This window comes from Lycium barbarum, chromosome 8 (assembly GCF_019175385.1).
Source record: "Lycium barbarum isolate Lr01 chromosome 8, ASM1917538v2, whole genome shotgun sequence".
In the NCBI taxonomy this organism is placed as follows: domain Eukaryota; kingdom Viridiplantae; phylum Streptophyta; class Magnoliopsida; order Solanales; family Solanaceae; genus Lycium; species Lycium barbarum.
The window spans coordinates 114,340,525-114,351,484 of NC_083344.1; the positions used below are offsets into that span (position 1 = coordinate 114,340,525).

The 10,960-nt window shown below is 34.8% G+C and overlaps 1 protein-coding gene across 1 annotated transcript; it reads right to left on the reverse strand.

The window, feature by feature from the left end:
- Positions 1 to 487: 487 nt before the first annotated feature.
- LOC132608167 (wall-associated receptor kinase 2-like) lies at positions 488 to 10,757 on the reverse strand. Its single transcript, XM_060322241.1, has 3 exons — positions 9,773 to 10,757; positions 2,514 to 2,684; positions 488 to 2,057 (listed from the first exon to the last, which is right to left on the reverse strand). The coding sequence occupies exons 1-3, from the start codon at positions 10,755 to 10,757 to the stop codon at positions 925 to 927; spliced, it is 2,289 nt and encodes a 762-aa protein (XP_060178224.1). The 3' UTR covers positions 488 to 924.
- Between the last annotated feature and the right edge of the window lie 203 nt (positions 10,758 to 10,960).

Consider the following 10,960-nt stretch of genomic DNA (forward strand, 5'->3'; position numbering starts at 1 on the left):
ACACAAGCTTGAATTTATCTTGTAATTGTTCCCACTTCAAAACAGGCATTAATTTTTGCTTGTTGTCAGTGGACATTTTATATTCTAAGTAAGAAATGGCTTGGAGTAGGCTCAAGAACATCTTTTGCATCACCAGCCCTGAATAAAGCATAGTGATTAAGAGCCTGTTTGGATGGGCTTATGCCTATAAGCTGCAAACAGCTTATAAGCTAAAAAAATAAATTGGGGTAGTCTAACTTTTTTTTTTGGCTTATAAGCTCTTTTCAGCTTATAAGCTGCTTTAGATAAGCTAAGTCAAATGGGCCCAATTATTTTTTTGAGTTTATTTTAAGCACAAAATGACTTTAAGCTGGCCAGCCAAACACTCAAAAAAACTGAAAACAACTTATAAGCAACTTATAAGTCAATCCAAACGGGCTCTAAGTTACTTATCATTCTGCAACCTATGTCCTAAAAATGCTTGACACGGAACTTCCTTTTTCACAGCTTTCACAAAGGCATACTTAGGTTTTGATGTAGTGCTAAAAGGCCCAAGACAAGAAGTCTTAATAACACTCACTTTAAACATCCAAAAGGCATAGAGCTAATCTAAATTAAATTTAGGGGGGATGTTTATGTTCATCCAAGCCCAAGTGCTTAATTTTCATGTTTGAACGTTCTATTTTACATTCCTCCAACACTAAAAAGAAGAATAACAAAAAGAAAACCCCTGAGAACAAAAGAAAAACTAAAAATGAAAGGAAAGAAAATTACATTAATACATTCATTATGAAAAAAAACAGAGGGACGGGGAAAGTAACACATAATCTTATATCATTATTAGTCGCCTAGAATTTGGACCAACTTGGACTATCAATAGGATTCAACATTAATACATGAGAGCTATCCGAATTCTATTTTCCGGATAAACTGGACGAATCTACATTACCTAGAGTTAATTGGAATCGTGTAAAGATCTGATGATTCGTCCTCATTCTCTTCATGTCCATGTTGATTCAACCAAGGGTTCCTAGTTAATTTCCTCATACCTTCAAGTTCACCAGCCACTTCCTTCATTGTAGGCCTATCTTCTCCATGCGAGCGAAGGCAGTTCTTCACCAGCTCAGCTACCATTTGAAGTTGATCAAGACTCCCTTCTCGCAAGACACGACGATCAAGAATTTGAAACAAGAGATTCTTATTCATGGACAAAACAAAAAAATCCGTCAAATTCATGTCCACTTCGTTTCTAGCTCTAATGATAGGTTTCAACCCCGTCAAAAGTTCAGCTAGAACGACTCCAAAGCTATAAACGTCACTTTTCTCCGTCAATCGACTTGTGCTGAAATATTCAGGATCGAAGTACCCTAACGTCCCTTGAACTAACGTAGCCACATGTGTTTGATCCAAAGGAATTAACCTTGAAGCTCCAAAATCTGCCACTTTAGCTATGTAATCATTGTCTAACAATATGTTGGCAGACTTGATGTCTCTGTGAATTATAGGCATGGATACAAATGAATGAAGGTAAGCAAGTGCACTTGCTATCTCTGTCGCAATTCTCAAACGGTTTTGCCAAGATAACCAAGGTGACTTTCCATGTTGATTGTGAATGTGCTCGTAAAGAGTTCCTTCAGAGACATACTCATACACCAACAAAGGAACTTCAACTTCTAAACAACACCCGAAGAGCCTCACCACATTCCGATGGTTCATGACTTGAGTAAGAATAAGCACCTCATTTACAAATTGCTCTATTTGACTCTCGTCCACAATTTTAGATCTTTTAATAGCAACTATGCGTTTATCAGACAACAAGCCTTTATATGCAATCCCATTGGCACCACGACCGATAATTCTGTCGTTGGCATAATTGTTTGTAGCTTTCTTGAGCTCCTCAGCAGTAAAAACTTTTTTGGCTTCCACACCACCCTCGTTAGTGGAGATTCTGTGTTTCAATAATAAACCACCATTTTGCTGGAAGAATTTATCTCTGATTTTAATCAAATTTCTTTTCTTGATGCTGAAATAAAGCCAAGTTATCACAATCGCTAGGGACATAAAGCCGACTCCCATACCTGTGTAATTAGTGGAATTGAACATTTATTATCTATTTCAACTCAAATGTACAGGAATGTGTTCATTACATTTTGCTATTGAGTGTGTGTATGCTAACAAATTGATTTTCGAGTGGCTGTTTCAAACACATAAAAGAAAGTTTTGTATCATAGACCAAATGAATAAATACGTTTCTTTTATTTCGTAATAAGGACATACAAAACATCAATTTTAAGGGAAAATAAAATACTTCTCTGCCACATATTTTGTGTTGTATAAAAGAAAACATCTAAAACTAAAATGTCAATTAAATAAGAAAAGCTTGCAAAAATAGTTTGAAATGAGGTGAAAAAATAATTAGTGATATGCACCATGCAGTAAAAGAGAACGTCATACTTCCTAATTAGTCATCTTCTAGCATGGTAAAGTAATACTAGTATCTTAATTTGGTTATGAAAGTCTTCCAAGATATTTACCTATAGAGAACTTGATCCATGGAAACTCAGAGTACGAAGCAATACAACCACGACCATCCTTTTTGCCATCACCAGTATATCCATTAGGACAAGAGCAATTATAACTTCCCGGGATGTTTGTGCAGGTCATTTCACATGAGTTGGTGCTTGGATCTGCACATTCATCAATATCTGGCAAAACCAAATAAATTGATTGTCGTATTAGTCCATTAGTATTTAACAAGAGTTTACATTGTGATATTTTTAAATAAATACTTCCACTATTTCAATTCATTTATTTTACTTTCCTTTTTATTCTGTTTATAAAAAAGAATGGGTCTTTCCCTTTTTGACAACTCTTTAATTCCAACTTCCACGTGACATGTTTAAGGCCACAAAATTAAAAGACACTTTGGTACATTCTATATATCTTTAGTTTAAGTTCACAAGATTCAAAAGTTTTCTTTAATTTCTTTAACTCCGTGCCAAGTCTCAAAACCAGACAAACAAATTAAAATAGGGGGAGTAATGTATTTAGATTAAATTATATATCCAGATTATTTTTAAAAATATAATATTCTTAAACCCGGAGTAAAATAACACGAATTTAACAAAGCATTGATCATTGAATGGTTTAATAGCATTAGTAATTAATTCGTTAAACTTGTGAAAATTCACTAGTAGAGGAATCAAAAGTGTATATTTTGATTAATTAAAGATTAGATATGTTTGATGAGTTATTATAAGGACTAAAATTAGTGATTGTCGGTACTTCAAGGACAACAGGCATATATTTCAAAAATTAAAGGAGAATCATAAATCATGCTGAAAATAATGCAATTACTTCTTGGAAAAATTGCCTAATGTAACTAATTATACTCCATAATTGTACTTTCTAGCAGTACTTTAAAATAATTACAATACATAGCTATGTTTTACATTTTATAGCATATATACACTGATACACATATCTCTAAATTATAGATTCAATTATTGTATGCAATGTATATACATTTATATATACAATGAATCGCGATCAGTATATATATCGTAACATATACAGTGTACTAGTATATGTACTTTGATATTGTACATACAGTGTACATGCTACATTTTAAAAGAAAAGATTGGTACATTTTGAAAAGAAATAATATCACTATTTTTATTTTTATTATTTTGCAAAAAAGGGCTCTAATCTCACTAGTTATGAGATTTCCCCTCACTTCCATCTTTAAAAGACTTTTTCAGTTATTGCCAAATTGGCAAATTCTCTTATCTTATTCTATAAGAGGGAGTTTGCAGGCAGCACTCCGTCAACATGTGTGCTAGCTGTCCAATGGGGCTAAATATGACATTATACACTTCTGTGCTATTTTGATTGGTTAATTTTGTATTGGTACCGTTGCCTCTTCATAAACTTTTGATCATGTGGACCATTCTACCCTCTTACACGTTCCTTTAGTTGCCAAATTATGTCAGCCATTACAGTGGACCCACAAGAATGGTGGAGCCTACTGACTGAAATTCCACCTTTGTAAAGTAACTAGCAAACTATGTCCGTGGGATGCACGGGATCCAATATAATTAATTTGGTTATTCACTTTAGTTAATTTTTATGATTTGTATATTTTGTAAAGTATATCGCGATTCTCTTTAGTGAGTCTCCCTATTTTGTTTCTTTTCCTCTTATTTTTCCCCTTACTTTCTCAATTATTATTAAAATTTGTCTTATTTTGGTTATGTCCGCCTCTTTTTATATATAGTAAGTTGATAATTCAAAAATTCTACATGTCAAGTTTATAATCACAAGATTCAAAGGATATTTTATTATACTATACACATTTTTAATTTAGAACCACAAGATTCAAAAGTGTATTTTTATTTCTTAAACGCTGTGTCTAGTCAAACTTAGACACTTAAATTAAGTCAGAGGGAGTATATGTCAAATGAAAGGACAATTGAGACACTGCGTTAGATCTAATTAACAAAGAAATTTGTGGAATAAACTTATCAAAATTAATAACAAAACTCTAATTTAAACAGGAAAAATTAAAAGAAAATCTCAAATTCAGAGTACCAACTATATGAACCACCAAGCAGCATTTGCTTCTTTTCCTCTTATTTTTCCTCTTAATTTCTCAATTGTTGTTAAAACTTATCTTATTTTAGTTATGTCCGCCTCTTTTTATATTTAGTAAGTTGACAATTCAAATATCCTACGTGTCAAGTTTATAATCACAAGATTCAAAGGATATTTTATTATATTAAACACATTTTTAATTTAGAACCACAAGATTCAAAAGTCTATCTTTATTTCTTAAACTCCGTGTCTAGTCAAACTTAGACACGCAAATTGAGACAGAGGGACTATATGCCAAATGAAGGAAATGAAAGGATAATTGAGACATAGCGAACACGCGAGGACTTAAAAAGTAAACATACAATAGGTAAAATTAATGTTAAACTTCTGAAATATGTACATGTTAGTCCCTGCTTAGAGTACAATTTCATGTGCTTTCTATAATAGAGTAATAAAACGAAGTGCAGAAGTAAAGAAATATGATAACGTAAAAGTGGAATATACGTGTACAGAGAATAGGTGGCAAATCAAGTAGTAGTACTTGTTAAATGAAGTGGACCCACAACTGAAAAACAAAAGAAAAAAACCAAGTACAATTGAAATAAGTCTAAATTTAGTGTACAACTGGGACAACTTTTTGTACAATTTGTTGGTGCCGTGTTCGCCCCTCTTGGACACTTATATATAATAGAAATATTAGAAATTTTTAGCAATGTGGCCAAGTAATATAGGACGGAGGGAGTACTTTATTAATTCTTAAAAAAACATGAAAAGTCAAAAGTGAACAAGTAAAAGTGCACAGAGGAAATAAAAGTGCCGGAGAATTAAAATTGAAGTGCATACGTGTATACATGAGAAGAGAATAAATATTCAACACTATGACATATGTCCACGTGGGATAAAAAAATGGTTGATTAAAGTGTACAATTTATATAGCTTTTGGTACAAGTATTCATTGATGTGTTAGTCCCTATTGGACACTTATATATAATAAAAATAAAAAAATTGCTTCTTTTATCTTTGAACTTCTGGTAGGTTTTATTCTTTGCAACACAATGAAGTTATTGTTGAAATTTTTATATTACATATTAAAGCTATTAGCAAATCAAGAACTTCGAAACCTACATATTCTAGAGACAGAGTCTGTCATTTACGGATTGTTTGGACTAATTTATTGTATTTCATTGAACTTTTGGGCTTTCCAATTCTGCATTATGATTTTAAGAGAGAAAACTTTTTCAAGCACAGATGGATCCACATTAATGATTTAATGTACATAAATTAATCTTCATTTGCAAAGCAATTGAAAAATAGTCGCAGCTTAAAGTTAAGAAACATGAACTTTAGGAATTTCCTGAAATTTGAAGTGCTACAAGTGAAACTCTATAGCAGCAAAGCTGTGTTCTAAAATTTGAATATATATCAAATTTTTGCACAATAAATCTCCAAGATTGTGTCTTATCAATTTTTTAAAAAAAATTGTTATAGAGAATTCCATGATTATGTCTTAGAAATCATCCATCCCGCGCTTGGACCCGTGCTCAGCGCGGGCTATTTCCTAGTGGTTTTGCAAAAAAGAGACAAAGGTTTCCATTTCTCAATTAAGAAAAATCATGAAACAATTTTGGAATGGGGATTCAAATACGCACGTTGCTTCACCTTTATGTGACATTATTAATATTTCGAAAGTCATAAAAGTTCTTCTTTAATTGAATAGTTTTTCATACTTTGGATTATTAACCAATATTCTAACCTATATTATATTAATTTTAAAAATATCTTATTTCAAAAAGTTAAAATTTTTATGTTCATATTCGCATAAAAATTAAATAACTTAACTATGATAACTTTGCCACATAGACTGGGATAGAAGATGTTATATCCCGTATTTTTGAACGTCAGATTATTTGCTGAGGTGGGGCCCACACATCGAGATTTTTTTTTTGGAACATCTGAAGAGTCATATGAATCACATATGTGGAGTTAAACACAACTCAAGAAGGACCCTTGGGCCAAATCAAAGTGGAAGTCCTCCAAACGAATATTTTTAAGAAAACGTTTTCGGGTGATCTGACTTCTAGGGGAAAAAACGGTATTATAAGTTTGTAATTTGGAAAAATACCAAGAAATAGAAGTTGTAGATAATTGAATTAGCTTTCCAACCATAGGTCGTGGGTTCCCAGGTGACGTCGGTACAAGGAGATATGGACATTTTAAGGCAGAAAGGTCGATATGAACAGTGAATTCGGCCCAACCCGACTTCAAATCGAGTCAGGCCCATTTCTATTGTCATTTAACGAAAAGTTTCGGTTTTCTCTCCACATTTCAGACCAAAACACACCCATAAACATTTAGAACATTCTAGAGAGAGAAAGGGAGGAGAAATTTAGAGAGAAATCAATTTTGACCAAAATCTAAGCCCCGAATCACGAAGCTCATGAAGGGAAAAGTGTTGTACGCTGCGTTGTCTTCAATTTGAGCTAAAAATCAACCAAGGAGGAGGGTGATAACGTGGTGGCTGAATTCTTAAGGTATGGATAAGGTTCCTTTTCATTGCTAACAAGTTTATTTAAAGTTTTAACGGATTAGAACGGGAAAATAGCGATATAAATTCGTCTGTTGGCATTGTGAATTATGGAATGAGATTTGAAGAGAATTTTGGATGAAAATAAATGTAGTTCACTTGTAGAATGTGGAGGAAAAAAAATGGTTTAAGATGGCATGAAAAATTGTTGGAAAATGATTATAGGAACTTATGTGATTTTAATGTAATTTTATGTAAATATGGAAATGAAGTTTTAAATGTGAATGGCTATGTTGGTTGGTGGATTTGGAGGGATGTAAGTCCATATTAGCATGAAAGGTTGGTTGTTAAGTTGTTATGGGAAGTTTTGTGATTTTATGGTAGATTTATGTAATTATGAAAATGAAATTGTTAAGGTGCAAATTATGATTATGGTTGATGAAATTGGAAGGTGGAAATATGTTATGAATATGTATGTTGAAGATTAGAAGTTTTGGATGGATTATGGTTTTGGTGGAAAGTTTGTATATTTTGTATATCTTGTGAATATTTGGTAGAAATGATATGAAATGCTTCTGAATTATATTGTAATGATCTTGATTAGTAATGAATGTAAAAACATTGAGATTGGTTTGGAAATGTGAAGTTGGAATGAAAGCTATTGCATTATGTTGGAAAGAAGACTAGTTGTGTTATATTGTGTTTTGTAGTCATGGTTGTTGTCATTGTGTTGATAGTTTGGCCGGGTTGAATTCCCGGATTGATATTGATTAAAAATTTGGCTAAGTTGAATTTTGGGGATGGTGTATTTATAGGGGAGATGCTGCCCAAATTTTTGTAGACAAGTATTGGTTAAGATTGAAATCTTAAAGCCTTACAATTAACATTTGGCAATTGTGACCAAATTGTAGATTTTGGCGAATTTGAAACTTGATTTTGGAGACATGTATGAAGCGGAAAAGGTATGTAAGGCTTCACCCTTCCTTCTTTGGCATGTCTTAGGCATAATAGGGTGGATACGAGCCTCGGGGACAATCCTATTCCTAGAAATCCGAGTTTAAAGTTGACCCTTTTTCATTCAGTAGAATTGAATTAAATATTGTATGAAATGTTGAAAAATTGCCTAAACATCTAGAACTTGCACAAATAGGACCCGACTACCTTAAAACTCTCACAAGTGACGTCATGAAATGTAACGTATGTAAATCGTGTACGCCACCTCATTTGACCCGAGGTGGGCCCATTATTCCCGGATTTTCTTAATTGTTTCGTTTATCGAACGATAAGTATTGTAACTATTCTAATGAGAATATTTTTGTGATGATTATGATGAACATGATTTTTCCTTGGGCTCTCCGGCATGCTTATATGATAGATGTATATGATATGTATATGTACATGGGGGGAGGGAGGGAGATATGAGGGGAAGGGATATATGTTGCGCTATAGACGCGTTGCCACCTGGTCAGCTGGCGTTATATCATCCCGGACGCGGGATATACGGGCGAGCCGACGTATTTCGGCGCTATGTGGGCGAGCCGGCGTTGTTCGGCGCTATGATATGATATGATATGACACGATATGACACGATATGATATGACATGATATGACATGACAGGATATGAGTTCTATTTTCTATGTCTATGAAAAAAATGTTTTTTTTTAAAACAAAAGAAAATTTAGAGGGGGAAAAGTCAAGCATGCATGGTATCTGGCCAAAAAGGCATTCCTATGTACAGGTTACTTTCTTACCTCCTCACACGTTCTATGAGCCCATGATGTTGTTATTTATATTTAATGTTGCTTAGTATGCTGTTTCTATGCCTTACATACTCGGTACATTATTCGTACTGACGTCCCTTCTTGCGGACGCTGCGTTTCATGCCGCGCAAGTCAACAGACAGACGGGTTTAATCCCTAGGAGCTTCACCAGCTGTTCCTTGAGAGTGCTCCAGTTGATCCGGAGCTTCAGCCTATTGGTACTACTTTTGTGTATATAATCGGGCACGGCAGAACCCGGCCCTTCCTATGTATATATGCACTTTGTTTAGAGGCTCGTAGATAGATATGTACAGTCAGATGTTTTGTACTTTTGTGGTCCTCGTCGCTGTATAACGTGCTAACAAAGTTTATTAGCCTATGTTTATAAATAGCTACTAATGTTAATGTTCAGTAGCAAAAAAAAATATATGGTATAGTTCATACGGCCCACTAAGGAATAGAGGTAAAATGATAGATACGGGGTGCTTGGTACAAGTATCGGGTACTCGTCACGGCCCCTAGTTGGGTCGTGACAGAAGAGAACACTGATAAGTTTAAAGTTTTCCCTTGTAGTTTAGTAGTTGCAAATATACTCAGAGGTTCGAAACTATAGCCAGATCGATCGAGCACATCTCAATAACCCATTTTTCATGTTATCTAAGTATATTATATCATGTTCACTCTATAACAATACTTCGCTATATGTAGCATTCAAAAATTACTTTAGAGAGACAATGTTGTTATAAAGAGGTTTGACTGTAAATGCTCTATATCTCTTCTTGTATCACTATTCATCTAACGCCACAAGAAGGGGAAAAAAAAATCAAGGCTACTATGTTAGTCTTAGTATATATACAAAGATAGAGAGGGCGCAAGTAAATTGCACTACAAGCAAGTTGAAATTATCCTACGTACCTTGGCACCCCGGACTGAGATAAGGATTGCCTTCATAACCTTCATTACAACTGCACCTGTAGCCACCAAGGCCAGTATCTGAATCAACACACTCGCTGTTTTGCCTGCAAGCATAATCCTCACTCGTCTGTGCTTCAATGCACGTAAGATTTCCAATGGCCCAATCGAGCACAATGGGCACACTGGCTTTAGTCCTCTCTTTAAAATTAGGATCACTCAGGTCCTTTAGCCCTCTGAAATGGAAGCGCTTTGCCTCGGCCAAAAATGCATACCCGCATTGATAAAAAGAAGAAACATTGTAATTTCTTGTGGTAGACATGGTTATGCTATAGTATTTCAAGCCCATGGGTATTTGTACCTGGCAGCAGCCTTTGCCCGTACATTCTCCTTCTACCACATCGCCCTGGCTGATATAGCGGGGGTTGCAACCATAATCAAATTTAAATGCCGTCATGGTAGCAGCTTCACAACCAACAGCAGTAAACCTGTTCAACGCAGAGAAACTATATGGTGTTGATGGTGAAAAATTATTCCACGCGGGCTCGTCCGAAAGGACATCTCCGGCGGAGTTGTAACATCTCCGATCTATGCAACTGGAGATGCGCACCTCAGCATCGGATATGTCATAGACCTCAGTGTTTCCTATGAGGAGTTTTTCAGAACCATCATTAGAAATGTTGCAACATAACTCAAAACCCGAATTAATGGCGCAACCAGATCCTGTGCCAATACCAAACGGGTATGGAACCGTAACGTTCCCACACTGCTTAGGGCATCCTGGTTTTGTGATATTGGCACCTTTAGTGATGGTGTGCGGCGTTGGCATTAATTTGGTTGTATTAGTGGTAGTTTGGGCAGTGGCTAATGTAAATATTAGTCCACAAACATAAAAACATGCAATTTTGTGAGGAAGCTGAACCATTTTGTTGAGTTTCCAAAATGATGCAAACTCTAGTTGTTCGAGTAACAGCTTATCAATTTCCATCATATTAATAAGTAAAATGCAAAGAGTATTTAGGGTCACAAAATTGAGTCCTGCCGTAACGACTGGTTAAAGGGCTTGACTCGTGAGCTGATTAGACACAGAGTCTTGAAAGTTACTCTCTACTCATGCACAAGTCCATTCCTTTCCCCACGCAACAACGCAAGCTATATGAAGATATTCAACGGTAATGGTGGCAATGACGG